The sequence below is a fragment of the Xenopus laevis genome, chromosome 1S (assembly GCF_017654675.1).
Source record: "Xenopus laevis strain J_2021 chromosome 1S, Xenopus_laevis_v10.1, whole genome shotgun sequence".
NCBI classification, from domain to species: Eukaryota; Metazoa; Chordata; class Amphibia; order Anura; family Pipidae; genus Xenopus; species Xenopus laevis.
The window spans coordinates 153,541,475-153,559,459 of NC_054372.1; the positions used below are offsets into that span (position 1 = coordinate 153,541,475).

Consider the following 17,985-nt stretch of genomic DNA (forward strand, 5'->3'; position numbering starts at 1 on the left):
AGTCCCTGTAACCTCTATTCTACATTAACACTCAGTTGTGGACAATTATTAATCAAATCTGATGCAAAACACACTGGTTTCTATATTGTAAGTAACAACAGCCCAGAATATCTGCTGTGAATCTGCTGTGGTCGCCTTCGGCTGGTAAAGAAACATAATGGTGATGTTGCCCATAGCAACTAATCAGCAATTACATTTGAACAGTCACCTACAAGTTAGAAAAAAAAGCAAAGGTTGGTATGGGCAATATCACCAGTGATTTTTGTCTCCAATGTTAATAAATATGCCCCATAGTGTAGCATTTCTAAACCAATTTTTTAAGCTTTAGTTCTCCTTTGTGGTTTTGTGGGTATATGTCCCCTTTAAACAACCCCCACAAGTCTAAAGGCATTTTCAAACAAAATCATACTTTAAGAAATGGTGCAGAATTGAAAGAGTAAAGAAGGAGAAAGGGACAAATATATTCATATCTGCAAGTGTAATTTTACACCAAATTATCAAATTCTGTTCATGGGTTCAGTGGGTTGTGTATCTTAAGCATTCCAAGTTGATAATAGGCCCTCCAACTTTTTGCTACAGCTTGAAAGAATTGTTCAGTGTCAAAATAAAGACTGGTTAAATAGATAGGCTGTGCAAAATAAAAAATGTTTCTAATATAGTTAAACAAAAATGTAATGTATAAAGGCTGAAGTGACTGGATGTCGAGCATAATAGCCAGAACACTACTTCCTGCTTTTCAGCTCTCTTGGTTTCCACAGATTGGTTACCAGGCAGTAACCAATCAGATAGTTGAGGGGGGGGAGCATAACCATTTTTTTTTATCTGTGCTGCATGCCGAGGATAAAAAGAACTCAAGAAACTCATTGAACAATTATGTCCCATGTAGCCCCCCTTCAAGTCGTTGAATAACATTCGAGTTAGAGAGCTTAAAAGCAGGAGTAGTGTTCTGGCTATTATGTTAGACATCGAGTCACTCCAGCCTTACATACTGAATAACTATATTAGAAACATTTTTTTTATTTTGCACAGTCTAGTTAGGTAGTTTTTATTTTTACACTGAACTGTTCCTTTAACAAAAGAGATTAAAGCAGACATAAATCCTAACTACAGAAGTAGGCTAGAAATATTGTACATTATGTTTTGGGCTTCTGTACCAGCTTAAGGCAACCACAGCCCTTTAGCAGTAAAGATCTGTGTCTCCAAAGATGCCCCAGTAGCTCCCCATCTTCTTTTCTGCCGATTCACTGCACATGCTCTGTGCTTCTGTCAGTTACTAAGCTTAGGGACCAACACATAGAATAGAAATGTCACAATATAAGGCTGATTAGTAATTAATACAGATAATTACTACGTCAGCTCAGAAACCAGTGCAACTAGCGTCAGAATTTAATAATCAGCCCTGTAGCATCTTATTACAGGCCAACCTCATTTTCTGCTTGATAATTAGTGACGACCCCTAAGCTTAGCTTCTCAACAGCTGCTCAGAGCCGACCGAGCATGCTAGTGTCTTAGACACTTTCCAAGATGGTGATCCCCCTTGTGACAAGTTTGACAAGTTCTGGATCATTGATGCTATTGAGAAGCTGAAACTTTAGGCTGGTGCAAGAAGTTCAGTATATAAAATTGAATTTTTAACCATATTAATTTTTAGGGTTTCGTTCTCCTTTTTAGTCATTCAAGATTTTTCTTAAAGGGAAAATATATTATGTCCCATTCCTGTAAAGGCTATACAACATATTGCCTAATATCTTATAGAGAGGCACATTCTTTTTGCCTTCATAAAAGAGAAATTAGGATTCCTATATATTAGGACTACTAAGCCAAGTGTTCCTATTGGGCCAGCTGACCATTGAGCTTTATGAAGGCTAATATATCTATATAGCTTATTAAGTGTAAACCTCATTGTATTCATGTTGAAGGCACAGAAAAATCCCTCATTCCTTATAAAGAATGACCTACATATTGCAAAGTCCACCTAAGAATATCTTAGAGGAGTGTGGATAGCAAAAGCTGATAAATGCACAAAAACATGATATAGTGACAGATATTCACTACATAATTGACCAAAGGTTCTCTTCTACCAAGTCTCACTCATACGAACAATCGCTGTTGAAATTTAGAATTGGTATCCAACAAACCATACTCTCTACTATTACTATTTTCCAATAGAAAATAATATCTTGTAAGAAACCTACAACCCTACAAAGGGAGACCCTCTTCCCTCCAGATTTTTGCCACATTCTAACCAGAAAACACAGAAGTATTGCATAATATTATATGTTTATGGTTATCATCAAATAGAACAATACTATATAATTGCTAACTTGGGTGGAGAGGTTGCAACCATACTTGTATCTGCAGAGTGTGCATCACAGTCTACAGCAGTAAAATAGTCTGCTTTTAAAGGGGCAGTATACCTTCTTGTTATTTGTTTTATCTAAACAAGGTAAATAATCTGAAGCTGCAACATATATCCAACTTCCTGGTTCTTCCGAGATACTTAATTAGATTACCAGTGCACAGATAAACCCCCTGTGTTATGGACTTCTGCTTATCTGTAAGCCAAAACAAGTCACAACAAAATGCTTAAGGGAGGGGATTATATAATAGAGCTATAGTTACTTACTTAGCAGACTAAGCAGGATGTAATTTTTTTTTTATTATTATTATAATTTTATATTTAAATTCTTAATTTGTTGAAAAAAAAGGCATGTATGCGCTATACTGGCCTTAAAGATGGTGCTTAGATTGACATGAAGGCTGTGGGAGGACATACAATTCTGAAACTCTAAATCAATCTCTGATTAAGCAAAAAAGTTATGTTCTTTTCTACAATACTTCAATTAAGCAAATTTAAAAGACAAAATAATAAAAACAGAAGTGCGTCCAGCATTATGCTTACTATAGGAACATACCTAAAGCTAGACGCAGCTTTTGTTATATATATATATATATATATATATATATATACATATATATACACATACACATACATACACACACACACACACACACACACACATACATCCTATGAACGTCAAAGGATGTTTCTTTTGCTTTGCCCAGTTTTGGCTACTTCTGGCTTTTTTTTTGTGGTCCCACCAATTTATCATGCATCTCAATGGGTCGTTTCCCAGATTTTACACCGAAGTTTTGATGTTACCAAAAATGGTCCTCTGTTAATGTTATTAATAAAATTGAGAGGTTTAAAACCCGATCTAGATACATATTTTTGCCATGGTTCTGTATGTAAATAGTCAAGTCCATTTAGTCTACTCTTCATACAGTCATGAACAAATCTGTTACGTCTGTGCATGTGACAGATCAGAGAGGCCTTTCCCATGCCCCCCATAATGTAATATTAATGCTGCAATGTTTAATCCTTGACATTAACACAGTGCATATTGTATTTCAAAGTAGATTTCTACTATTAATACTTTTGTCTATACATATCTGTGTAGGCTTATTGCTTACATTTGCAGATGTTTTCTAAAGAATAGTGTGGAAGGTCCATCTTACTGGACCCTTTTGAATATACTAGGAGGTCACAGTTTATTTGCTGTGCTGGATGCTATAGTACAGAGATTGATACTACAAGGTTTTCATAGATTTGTAGCCTTGCCATGAGTTAGGGAGTGGCCTGACCGAATGATGATCACAAATTGGACTTGGACCTAAGAAAACAACCAACCTTTTGGTTTACAGATTACAGAAACCCAATCCCTAGTGGGAATTAATACATGTTTTTTTTTTTTGGTTTTTTTTTTGCTGTAGTGTTCTAGCAAGAACGTGCCAGCTGTTAAGAGCATTTTATCAGCACCAACCCCTATTAATAAATAATACAAGCGGGAATGGATACATTATATGAATACATGAAATTATATTTTATATATGGGTATTTAAATGGAGGATAACTGCTTGAATAAACCCCAGATATAGATGAATTTATGAAAATTTTAAAATTCATACAGGGGTGGATGCTTGCATACAAACATACATAAATCATCTAAAGTAAGGAAAACTTAAACCCCAAAATTAATATTTACACAACAGTTTATATCATATTACGTGGTATATTAAAGAATCTTACCAAACTGGTATATATATTTAAGTAAATATTGCCCTTTTACATCTCTTGCCTCGAACCACCATTTTATGATGGTCTGTATGCTGCCTCAGAGATCACCTGACCAGAAATACTACAACTCTAAAGGTGGCCATACACGGAGAGATCCGCTCGTTTGGTGATGTCGCCAAACGAGCGGATCTCTCCCCGATATGCCCACCTCAACGAACAGATGCGGTCTCGATCCGACGGGATTTTTAGTCCCATCCGATTGAGATCTGGCCGACTTTCGGCCAGATCTCGATCGGGAAAGCCCGTCGGGGGCCCCAAACACGGGCCAATATGCTGCCAATTCGGTCTGTCGGCAGCTTTTATCGGCCCGTGTATGGCCACCTTTGCTGTAACAGGAAGAAGTGTGGAAGCAATTCATTGGCTCATGTGACCCAACATGTATGGCTATGATTCCTAGGATCCCAGGGGGCGGCCCTTATTTTTTAAAATGCCAATTTTCTATTTATGATTATCCAATGGCACATACTACTAAAAAAGTACATTATTATGAAAATGTTTTATTTACATAAAGCAGGGCTATACACATGAGCTGTTTTATGCAATATATTTTTATAGAGACCTACAATGGGGGGGGGGTATAGTTTTCCTTTAATAGATGTTTACCTTGGATTTTAGGATATGTCAAGTACCACACATGAGCATTCGTGGTCGCACCAGTCCTCTCTGGGAAAAAGATGGCAATCAAAATTGCAGTCCTCAGCAGACAGCTACCTCCCATTCATATAAACTGGAGTCTATGGCAGATACTTCTGCTCCTACATGTGTATTGCTCATAAACTATAACTGCCACATACAGTATTTGTTGAGAAGTGTGCAGTGGGTTCTGATCACCACAGTTCTCCATGTCAGGGCTGTAGCAGTCACAAATGACCATGAATGGACCATGCCTCTTATGTGGCCTTCCTGAAACTTACAACATGCATTAGTAGCGCAAGAGAATTTTAGTACACTGGCTTGTCCAAGGTTATGTGAAGCTGATTGTTTTACACACCACCTCATAGACTATAATAGTTTTACTCAATGTAAGAACTGACAGCAAAGTAATAAATAAGTTGGATTCAATGTTGAGTTAGTAAGGATTCAATACGTGTTAACAGTTGGTTGTAAGTGTGCTTTAGGCTATCATTTGAATATATAAAATAGTAATAGTCAACATTCATAACAGCTACACATTATACTATAAATTTGAGATAGAGCAATACAATTATAACCTTTTATCAAGAAAGACACAAGATTTTGCTTTTAACTATTTCAATGCCCATGCAAGATTCTTAATCCAAAATACAGGGTGACATAAAAAATCAGCAAGATCACTTCAAACCATTATTCCATAGTAAACCTCCACAGTGTCAGAAACAGAAAAAATAATTCATGATTCAATAAAAGCACCTGGACCAGTCCCAGGCACAAGTGAAGCAGAATGATGTACCCGCTCACTTATCTATATATTTTTAGTCTATGGCTATGCCACAAAGGATGCCCCTGGATGCTGGAAATAGTACTCAACAACAACAAGCCAGTGCTGCAGTTTTGGAATGAAGATTTAGACTTGTTTCACAAACCTTTTTTCATACACAGACTTTATCATGGACTTTGATAGTATTTGGGACAATTTGGTTAGGCTGAAAGCCCTCCCAGCAATTACCGATAAACCAATGAAATTGTTTGTGGGTGGAACCCAGGGTATTTATGTATTGTGGCACTATGTTTGGCTATACACTTGAAAAAGAGCTTTTAAGCTCGAAACATGTTGTGTGTTGGTGAATAAAGGCACCTTTGCCGCAGTATTGCGCCCAATAGTATTCTTTACCCATATTTCCTGACAGTGCTGCAGGTTGACAGTACCTGTCTAATAGGGTAAGCTGGAACTTCTATGGCTTAAAGGAACAATAAACACCAAATAATGTGTTTTAAAAGAATAATATAATATACTGTTGTTCTGCACTGGTAAAACTGGTCTGTTAGCTTCAGAAACACAACTATAGTTTATATAAATATATCTATTATGGGGCTGTGTATTTATGGGGCAGCCATTCAAACATAGGATACCGATATTATCAGCCTGTACTAGATGTGTACAGCCATAGGGATTCTTCTTTACACAGGCCACAGTTTAGGTTCCTGCTCAGTGCAGGTGATATGAGAAGTGACCCATTCCTGAGTTAGCTCTCTGGATGATGATGTGATTGTGGGATCAATCAGTACTCTGTCGACTGGAAGACAGAAAGGAAAGGGATATGGCTGCATCTAGTGTAGTGGAGCTAAAGAACAAGGAAAGGTTAAATCACTGGGGCTACCAAAATGTAGGCAACCCTGTGCTACACTTTTTCCTCAGGCTGGTCATCTTTTCTGGAAAAAAATGCACCAGTGTAGAAATTGTTTAAAGGCAGTGCAGCACCTCCATCTTGCACCTATTTCCAGGGATACCATTTCTATAGTTGGAGCTTGCACACTAAGGTAATAGTTTCTGATTTTAGTATACTGCACATGTGCAAGGCCAAGCTTATGCAATGGATCCCTTCAGAATTAGAAGATGGTGGTGTTGTGCTTCCTTAGAGAGATCCCGGATGCCAGTGCATTTTCCAGTGTAAATCAACTCTGCATTTTAATTCACTGGCTAATGCCTAACATTTTGGCTCCCCCAATGAGTTAGCCTTTCCTTTAAATGACCAATCAGACAAAATGAAAGGCCTTTGCAATTATATTTTTTCACTTTTTATTTTTTTTTAACATTTTTATTGTTGAAAGGTTTTACAAAGCATCATCAATCACAGCAATGCAACCATCTGTTAAAATATAACATTGCACATAAAAGTATTGTCCATTATAACAATCATGGTTGTATTTCTTGTTTAATATATATATTTTCACTATATGCCATTCCTTTAAGAATACAAAAGCATCCACCAAAACACAGCCAAGGTGGGCAAATATATAGCAGTCCAAAATGATAATGTAAGCATCACTCAACCAAATCTAACTGGGACAAAAGTCACCAACATTTCCTTAAACTGAGACAAAGAATGGGTGAGTGGAATATGCTTACACAAAAAAGCAATACCTTTTATAAGCAAACTTTATAAACCAACATGCGATTGCAAATTAATGCAGAGGCCGCAACAACAGGCAAAGTAGTGGGGGGATACAGGTGAGTTTAAAGGGAACTACTGATGTAAAAGGAAAATAAACCGGTAAAACATTGAACACATATCTGAGAGCTGCATAACAAGAAAGGGAGCACAACATATTAGTAAGTGCCTTCTAAAATGAAAAAATACATATAACAAACATTAAAAACTAAAAATGATGTTGCCTATGTTTTATATTTTCAAAGGGGCTCACAAAGTTAGTACACTTTTTCTCGTGTTACCTAATACTGTGGCTAATGGCCCAACCATAGATTTCTGGCATTTGGCCTATGTGCCAGTTCACCCCGTTCCCCTGTTGCCTCCAAAATGTAAACTATCTGATATGTGTCAATATTACTGCTTTCAGGCATTTTTCTGCTATTAGTACAAGAGCAGCTGGGGTCAATTTTGTGTACTTTGACACAAAGCAAAACACCAGAAGTTGACCAACTGTCTAGTTTTGGGCATTTCTAAGCCAGCTGAAATAAGCTAATGGAGAAATCCCCGCCTGTGCCATTAGCCTTAGTACTTTCAAAAATAATTAGCACCTTACAAATACTTTTTGGCTACATTTATTTGCCGCTTACCTATTCGTTTGAAAAAAAGGGGACTTCACAGATTATCTTTTCATTCATTGTTTGTTTATAACGCAGATATAGATGCTGATTTATAAACATAGACGCACAAGTGCAGTTGCCAATACTAACCAATGAGCATTTACCTTTGAACAGTATACAAGTTGGAAAATAAAGCAAAGACATGATTGGTTGCAACTGGCACCTGTAGCTTTTAATTTGCGTAAGTGCTTGAATATGGCACAGAACTATTAGACTAAAATATTAATTCATTCTATGTTAGAGGCCACTTTTAAAAAAATTTGATTAAAAGGAATGCAGATATATTTAAGCAAAGACTATTCTGCAAAACTATTTCTGTGTACGTATGTGTTCAAAAACAATTCAGGTAGGGAACAGTTTGGGCCAGATGACTAGAACAAGGATACAGAATATATAGTTATAAGAAGATATAGTAACAATGGTATTTTCTACAGGATGTTTGATATCGAGTCTAGTCTTTCAGCACATATGTAAGAAACTAAAACAGTAGGCAATTCAAACAATCTGATTATATTTAAAGCAACAAAAAAGGCCTTAAACCAAAAAGTGTACTGGCCAGACTTCATGGGCCACTGGGTTCTATTTCGCCAGAAAATGTTAGATTTCAACTTAATATAAGACATTGAAATTGCAGAATTGTAGTATCTCTGAGAGAACACGATTGATAAATGTGTATAAACCTTACCACCCACCACATCAAAATCTACTATGATGATTGACAAAGAACAAACGTCAACAGTTTTACAACTCTGTTTACAGATGTCTTGATAGCTCAAACTAAGATAGAAGTATGGGCAGCAATTCAGTCACTCCAAAATAAGCCATGTGTGAATGAAACCCAAGGGTCTAAAGAGCTTGGGGGAGGTGGGGGGAGAGTAAAGAGCACCTTACAAATGATGCCTAGTCTTCTAAGCACCAAAGATGTATCCATAGATACCAGTAAGACTGGGAGTTTTTTTTACAAAGTGCTAATTAGTACAGGATGCTGATGTCCAGAATTACGCAGCCAAAGGGTTACGTCAGGGTATTAAGTAATTATTGTGTGCAAAAGGCCAAAGGGCCATGTAAGATTAAAGCACTTGGGAAATCTAATGGCCTTAGGTTTTCCTTGGGTTATTCAATGAGCCAAAGAAAAACTTGAAATGGGCTGATGTCTATGAAGATTCTCATTTATCCAGGTCATGATATACAGTAGTAGAATTAACTCAAAGGCAACTGGACATGTAGAGTTTTTCTTAAAATGGACTGCTGTTCTCATGGGTAACAACATGGGGTGGGAAGTGCAAAGGATTGGTAGATTATACTTCCTATGTACAGCCTATTGTACTGTACTTCACTACAGGAGAGGACAAATAAAACTAAACGCCTTGTATATGGTGTTTATATTTAATTGCTGGCTATCCATGAGAACATAGCTTTCAATATTTAAAAACTGGATGCATACTTGCATTTAAAATCCCAAACTTACAGTAATATGCAAAACCTAAAAGGAATACTAACAGTTCTTCACTTAAAATGGCAGAGCTTGTAAAGCATTCACTGCAGTATTTGTGCCATATGTGAACACTGTTCTATGTAAGATCAGCAAAAGCCTGACCAAACATGATGAATGTCAACATACAGTTATTAAACTGGTCTACACAGGCAGCATATTACCTACTGTCATTTTAAATCATTACAAGTGGAGTTAAGCACTAATTCAGCAGCATAGGTTGAGATTCCATAATCAAGGACAAAAAAAAGAAAAAAAGAATCCAAAAATGGCATGGGGATGATTAAATGAGAACTGGAAAAACACACAAACATTCATACATCTCAACTTGGAAAAAGAGACGGCGCCAGGGATTTACAAAAAAAAGAAAAAAAATGTTTAACAGATAAGTAATTCCTACTTCAGTTGATAAAATATTATATCAGAATTAAGGGTAAGGCCACACGAGCAGATTCGGGGAGATTAGTCGCACCAGCGACAAATCTCCTCTTCTTCGGGGCAACAATCTCCCCGAACTGCCTTCCCTCTGCCCTCCGCTGGCTGAAATGAAAATCGGCTGGGGGAATGCACACACGGCGCTTCGTTTTCCGAAGTCGCCCAAAGTTTCCTTGTGAGGCAGCTTCGGACGACTTCGGAAAACGAAGCGCCGCGTGTGCACTCCCCAAGTCGATTTTCAGCCAGCGGAGGGCAGGGGGAAGGCAGTTTGGGGAGATTGTCGCCCCTAAGAAGAGATTTGTCTCTGGGGCAACTAATCTCCCCGAATCTGCTTGTGTGGCCAGACACTAAAGGGAAAAACTGCCAAAATAGTAATATGATATTTTGAACCATAGTAACCATGCAAGTCTGTTTGCTAGGATCATACAATATGTTACTTTTGGTCACATCAGTTAAGATGCCTGGATTGGAAGTCTGACATGGAGATTACCCACACAGGAACTTTTGGGTGTTTATATTTCTACAACAGACTTACACTATCACTATATTAAATATGTCTGCTCTCTTCTCTATTGACCATGGTTTTTATAACTGTAAAATGGTCCTTCAAAACATTAAGAGGCGCTGCACGCTCGTGAACAAATAAAAGGCTTTTTTTGCAATACAAAAGGGGCTTAGTAGACAAGGTACTATGGCACCTTACTGATACGAGCACTGGGTACATATGCTCGTGACACCTAATTTACTGGGGATTCAGGTTGCATCTGTACTGGCCCTTCATAGTACTAACAGAACTGTATTATCATTACTTGAAATATATAAACCTGAATGCCTGCAAAGAATGAATCCTAAATGTTGGTTTTCTAAATGAATTAGCTGGAGAGAGAGAAAGGGAGAAGGAAGATGCTGGGGAAGGGGTGTGACATGCCCCTTTTCTGCAAGGACACCCAGATAGCTTGGAGGGAAAAAAAAAATGTGTGGATCCTTGAAAAATTCTACCGACAATTGTTTTATTCAAGGAAAAAAAATGTTTTTCTTTATGGAGAATGAAAAATGACTGGCCTGAAAAATCACAAGCAAAGGGGATTTTCATAGTAGGAAGGAGAAAGCCATTATCTAGTGTCATCACAGCTCAGCATAGCCATGTATGTCTTTTATGTAGCACAATATAGTAGCAGTACACCACCCCATATTTGTCCAGATGCTCAGGCAATGGCAAGTCACAAGCCAGGAGAAGGATGCTGAATGAGAGGAAGGTTTAAAGGAGGGCACAAATACACACAGGTGACTTGGAGAAAAATCACACACATACACACAAAGAGATCCATCTTCCCTACCCAGCTTGCATTTAATATTGCAGTATGATCACAAATCAGCCATTGCCAGAACACCACTATATGTCACATTACACACACACGGACATTGGCACGCAGAATAAAAAAAAAAATACAATATCAGGGGATTTTTGTATTCTATGCACAGGGCTAGAATTCCTCCTTTGCAAGCCCCGGTTGCTATGCCAACAAACATTAAAACATGACCGACAGATAGGGGACGGGGGAGGGGAAGCAGGAGATGCAAATCTCTTTTTCTGGAGGGAGGGGTGATGGGGTTGAGGGTGCCAGGATGAGGTGAGGAGAAGGTAGAGCAGAAAGCGAGGAGGGGGGGGGGTGTTGGATGGCTGATGGGAAAGACGTTGTTTGCTTACCAAAGATGCTGATTTGATTGTAGCGAATCGCTCGCGGGTCCGGTAATGAAGTGCCTGACTTTGCACTGACTGGGTAGGCCGCAGTTCAGGCCTGGGATCCCTGTGGTCCGCCTCATCCCTTATAAATGCATGATCCTGCAGGAAGGGGTGAAAAGCAGGAGAAAGAAGTGGCGGCGTGTGGCCCCGACTGCTGCAGCTGCTACTGTGTCTCTGTCAGCCCTCCTTCCGCGACAGCAGCACGGCTGTATGAGATGCATAGTTTAACGTGATCCCCCTGCCCTCCCGCCCCCCACCCCGTTGCACCCCCGCTCTCTTCCCCGCTGTCTCACTCCCCTTCTCTCCGTCTTCCTCCTCCGGCTCGGTGTTTCTATTGAATGATTTATTGGTGTGTCCGCCCCGGTTCAGTCCCTGCAGCAGCAGCAGCTCCCACCGGGCGCCGGGGAGCGGGAGAGGCGGCAGTAGCCCATTGCAGCTGGAGCTCGGCGGCGGGGTCAGCTGATGATGCTGCTGCTGCTGCTGATCGACAAAGATGCTTGTGCGCTGGATCCACGGCGGTGGCAGCAGCTTCCCTAGCTCCACAATCCCATCCAGCCAGAGGAGGAGGAAGAGGAGGAGGAGGGATGGGGAGGGAATCTATGGAGATATATTTATTTATATCCCACACGTACACACACACACTCACACGCTAAATAACCCAATTGCTGCTGCTGCTGTACAGAAATGAGGCCGTCTGCAGCTCTCCCTACACACGGCAGCCTGACATCCAGTCACTGACAAGCGCTGCGCCCGTGTCTGACAGGGACTATTTTTTTTTCTCTTCTTCCGAGCGAGCAGGCAACAAGCCCTTTGGCTCATTCACTTGAGCGCTTGTCTCTTTGCAGAGCCGGGCGGCTCTCGCTCCCCCACCCCCAAACCCCTCCTTTTGTCTCTGTTTTTGATGCTGTATTTTTGGGGTTTGGTTCTGGAGGCTCCGCCCTCCTGGCAGTGTTTTTGGGTGGCTGCAGGCTGTGTGGCACACTAGCGGCCCTTGCTTCGTGCCCAGAGCGGAGATGCAGCAGCAGCTGTTGAGCGATCGCTACTCGAGACTCTGCTCAGTTCTAGCACTTTCCAGCCTCACTAAGGAGGGCTCACTAGGTTTTCTTTTTTTTTTCCTTTAAAGAGACAGTATGATCACTAGCATATCATTCTTACTAGTCACAGAGCAGAACTGTCTAAAAAAATGACTAATCATACTAAATTGCTCCTCAGGAAATAGGGATTTGCTTCAAGCCAATTATGTTAAGCAAATAGCAGTGGAACAATATAAATAAAGATATTAATGAATTCACTCAGTGTGTATACAAATTTCCCAATGGTCTCCAGGGACTAAACATAATTGCCTAGAATGCTGGGAGCTGCGGTCCAGAAACAGGTTGGGGACACCCTCACTAAAGGCCGAGTCAGCACATTATTGGCCCATGTATGGGGCCCCTACGATGGGCTTCCCTGATCTATATCTGGCCGACAGTCTGGCAGATGTCGATCCACAGGGTAAAAAATCCCGTCAGATCACGGCCGCGTCTGTTCGCTGATGCAGTCCCACAATCCGTCCGGCCATGTGGCCTCCATTCTGATCCAATCGTTGGGCCCTAGGGCCCACAATCGAATCAGCCCAATATCGCCCACCTCAATGTAAGCATATCAGGGAGAGATCCACTCGTTTGGCGACATCAACAAACAAACGGATCTCCCTGTGTATGGCCACCTTAACACTACAAACTGTGGTAACATTTTCCTTGGCTGATCCTGCGAAAGTCAACTATTACATCATCAAATGTTGTACAACACACACACAGGTCCGGACTGAGAATTAAAATAGGCCCTGGCACTTCAGGTACATAGAGGCACAATCAGCCCCCACCAGCCCACTAAATAGTCACTTTCTATGGCACCTTATAGCAGCCCCTCTGGCATTTGCTAGATCCCACAGATTGCCAGTCCGGGCCTGATACACACAGAAGGGAGTTTTGGGCATCACATTTCTTGCTAAAGGCTGGTATCCAGGCCCGGACTGGCAATCAGTGGGATCTAGCAAATGCCAGAGGGGCTGCTATAAGGTGCCATAGAAAGTCAGTATTTAGTGGACTGGTGGGGGCTGTTTGGGCCTCTGTGTGGGCTGATTGGTACCTGAAATGCCAGGGCCTATTTTGATTCTCAGTCAAGACTAGGGTTGCCACCTGGCTGGTATTTTACAGGCCTGGCCGGTAAGAATGATGGTTGATAGCAATGTTATTAATAGGGAAAAAAAGATAAATATATAGGAAGGCCGAGTTTTTTTTTTTCCAGAAAAAGTGCCAACCCTAGTCGAGACCTGTTGGCCAGAGAGGCTGCTATAAGGTGCCATAGAAAGTCAGTATTTAGTGGGCTGGTGGAGGCTGTTTGGGCCTCTGTGTGGGATCATTGGGCCTCTGTGTACTTGAAATGCCAGGGCCTATTTTAATTCTCAGTCCAGACCTGCCTGTTGGTATCTGTCAGCTAGGCCCATTGGTTGGCACCATGCACAGGCTGATAAAGGGATACTGTTTTGGTTCTTCCGGACCAAGTCCATGTATGATGCCAGCCAGCAGGCCTGCTCAATCAATATTGGGCCTAAAATAGACCCGATATCAACAGAGCAGGTTTGATTTTTTCCTGTTGGGAAGAAGACTGCATCAACACATAGATGCTGCTCGATTGATATCTGGCCTATCTTTGGCCTACATTACAAGCAATATTGATCAGATTGTTGGCCCCATGGTCAATTTCACTAACTCAACAAATAAGCAGATCTTTACATGTATGGCCAACTTAACCTCATGAGTTTCACAGTCCAGTTAATTTGATGCAGTATTTTCAGATCTGGTTTCAAACATAAATAAGGGCTCATACATACAAGCATTAAACCTGCGCTCCATTTTAAAAGCACCCAGCCACAGGAGAGCTCAGGAAGGAACCCTTCTTATTCATTTAAAAAGACCCATACTAACACAGGCACATGTAAGTGCTGAACACAGTATGTTGCGTCTACCTGCATTCGACGCTTACGTGTGCCTGTGTCAGTAAGTGCCCGTAAAGAAGAGCTGGCTGCATTCCTTCTTGCGCTCCCCTGCGGCTGAGCACTTTAAAACTGAACTCAGGGGAGCACAAGTTTAAGCTCTTCTATGTACAAGCCCTAAGCCACATTGGAATCTGCAAAGACTCCTAAGCATGATGGAAAACAAAGTGGGATCAGATCTGCTCATACTGTATCTACCAAAGGGTAAAAAGATCATCACCTCTATTCACTTGTATAAATGAATAGCAATTGTTTACTTTTGGAGAATTTACAACCAAACTGTTTTATTCCAAGCAACTTTTCAATTGGTCTTCATTATTATTTATTTTTATAGTTATCTTATTATTTGCCTTCTTCTGACTCTTGGCCACTGACCCCATCTAAACACAAATGCTATGTAAGGCTACAAAATGTATTGTTATTGCTACTTACTCATCTCTCTTTTCAGGTCCTCTCCTATTCATATTCCAGTCTCTTACTAAAATCAATGCATGGTTGCTAGGGTAAGTTGAGCCCTAGCAACTAGATTGCTGAAATTACAAACTGGAGAGCTGCTGAATTAAAAGCTTAATAACTCAAAAACCACAAAAGAAAACCAGTTGCAAATGGTCTCTAAATATCACTCTCTCCATCATACTAAAAGTTAACTCAAAGGCAATTCGCCACTATGGGCCTATGTGCTGTACCAAGTGGTTAACTGAACCTAGTTTAATTAAAGGAACGGTTCAGCGTGAAAATAAAAACTGGTTAAATAGATAGGCTGTGCAAAATAAAAAATTTTCCAATATAGTTAGTTAGGCAAAAATGTAATGTATAAAGGCTGGAATGACTGGATGTGTAACATAATAGCCAGAACATTACTTCCTGCTTTTCAGCTCTCTAACTAAGTTGGTCAGTGACTTGAAGCGGGGCCACATGGGTCATACCTGTTCAGTGAGTTTGTAATTGATCCTCAGCATTCAGCTCAGATTCAAAAGCAACAGATATGACCCATGTGGCCCCCCCTTCACATCTCCAATTGGTTACTGTCTGGTAACCAGTCAGTGGAAACCAAGAGAGTTGAAAAGCAGGAGGTTGGGCTATGTTCTGTTATGTTAGACATCCAGTCACTCCAGCCTTTATACATTACATTTTTGGCTAACTATATTAGAAACTTTTTTTTTATTTTACACAGCTTATCTATTTACCCAGTTTTTATTTTTACACTGAACAATTCCTTTAAACTAATTTCCACTGTAGGAGGTTGACAGAAAAATCAACACCCTACTACATCATGGCTGGCACAAGCAGTTGTCCCAGACCATCCACATAGCACAGCCATAGTGCTAAAGCTCACCTGAATAATGCACAGCATTACCCTTAGGCTGGCACAAAATAAATTGTTCTGTGAAAGATAGCTAATTACATCTTGGGAAGGATCACTGCTAACGGCTAAACTACCAGATATTACAGTGTGGACTGCTGTTGATCTATTTAATATTCAATGGACAGCAGCACCTATGCAACTAGTAAGGGTTCCTCCAGCAATGGCATCTACAGAAAGCTACTTCAAGTGTTTCAGGCAACAACCAATGATGAAAAAGTGGTTATACTGTCTCTTTAACACGGACGTTCACCTTCCAAGTATTTTTTTCAGTTCTATTGTTTTCAGATAGTACACCAGCAATTTTCTTTTTTTCTTTTTTAATTTGTTATTAAATAATGTTAAACTTCCTATTTGGTGCTTCAGACCAGCAGTTTGGTAAGCTGATTGCAGGCTCTCTAAACTGTTACAATTTGCTACAGTAGATACATTTCTCATTAGCATCAGAGGAATGCCAGCAATTAATGTATCCCTGTGTAATTCTAACAGTTGACTTTACTACAGCTCAAAAACATGCTTAGTAGGGCAGAAGCTAAACAGTGTATCAAATGTTAAGCTTTAGACAGACGGGACCCCACTCTTCTCATTAGAAGGTGATAAGTGAAACATTATACTTTAGTAACAAACTGTCAAACAAACTTTTGAAAAAGTCATTGTTTTTAGTGTACTTATTGGTACTTTGTATAAAAAAAGGAAAATAATCTTATTTAAAGGAGTTTTCTTTTAAAAAAATATTCAACTTTACATTGAGGAGATTCATTTATCCCACCCATCCAAATGGGGCAAAAACATAAAGCCTTTGAATGGGTTGTTCACCTTCCAACTAGGGTTGCCACCTGACTTGTGTTTTACCGGCCTGGCCGGAAAAATGATGGCTGATCCCAATGTTATTATTATGGGAAAAATATAAATACACAGGAATGCCAGTATTTTTTTCCAGAAAAAGTGGTAACCCTTCTTCCAACACTTCTTTCAGTTCAGTTGGTTTCAGATAGTTCACCAGAAATAAGACTTTTTTTTTTTTTAAACTACTTTCTATTTGCAAACGTTTTTTCTAATACTGGAGTTTAAAGGTTTATTTTTCACCTTATTAGGTCTTTCTGAAGCAGCTTTGGGAGGGAGGGTCGCTGACTCTATCTGTTCAAAACTGATAAATTAAGAGTCAGATTTATCAAAGTGTAAATTTAGAATTCACCACAGAAAAACTCACCCATATTCTATCCATTCCTATGGGATTTTTAGAATCGTATTTTGCAATGCAGTTCACCAATTGATAAATATGCTTTTAAAAATTCCATATGGATGAATAGAAAATGAGTTTTATTGTGGGGGGTTAATACATCTGTTATTTTTGTCCCTGCTGAGCAGAATCCCTGAGCGGAAGGCATTTAAAATAAGTCTACTTGCATAGAAAATCATGTTTAGAGGGGCCCTGCCCTCCGTTTTGTATAAAAAGGGGCCCTGCTCTCCATAATGTATGAAAAAAGCAATAGCCAGCCTTCTTTTACATTAATCCATATACTGTATATGCTGATCATGCAGCCAACTGGACACGTTATTAGATAACGTGTACAGAAAAAACATTACAGAGTGGTTGCTGGAAGTAGTTAATATAGACACCACACACACAGGTATGGTGTGCAGCTTTAAGTTAGAACAGATTCGGCTGCCCATTTTTGACCAGGTATGCCAATTTTACTTCTGCACCTATAATATGATAAAATTAATTTCAAGCTTGATTGACTTATTTGTGTATGTAAGTTTGCTGCCTTACAGGAGTGAGCTGCAGACATGGCCAGTTTTCTATGTTGCATTCATTCTAGGGATGCACCGAATCCAGGATTCAGTTCGGGATTCGGCTTTTTTCGGCAGGATTCGGATTCTGCTCGGCCGAACTGAATCCTAATTTGCATATGCAAATGAGGGGCAGGGAGGGAAATCGCATGACTTTTTGTGACAAAACAAGGAAGTATTTGCATATGCAAATTAGGACTCTGTTCGGTATTCGGCCAAATCTTTCACAAAGGATTC

The 17,985-nt window shown here is 39.9% G+C and overlaps 1 protein-coding gene across 14 annotated transcripts in view; it reads right to left on the bottom strand.

The window, feature by feature from the left end:
• The window catches only part of taok3.S (TAO kinase 3 S homeolog), a 113,710-nt gene that overhangs the window by 50,404 nt on the left and 45,321 nt on the right, over nt 1-17,985 (bottom strand). For 13 of the 14 annotated variants that reach the window (XM_018244250.2, XM_041580398.1, XM_018244247.2 and 10 more), the window contains one exon: nt 11,519-11,653. The exons of the other annotated variant lie outside the window; for it this stretch is intronic. In XM_018244250.2, coding sequence (XP_018099739.1) covers nt 11,519-11,653 — 135 coding nt within the window. The remainder of the gene's footprint in view (nt 1-11,518; nt 11,654-17,985) is intronic. 14 annotated transcript variants of the gene reach the window in all.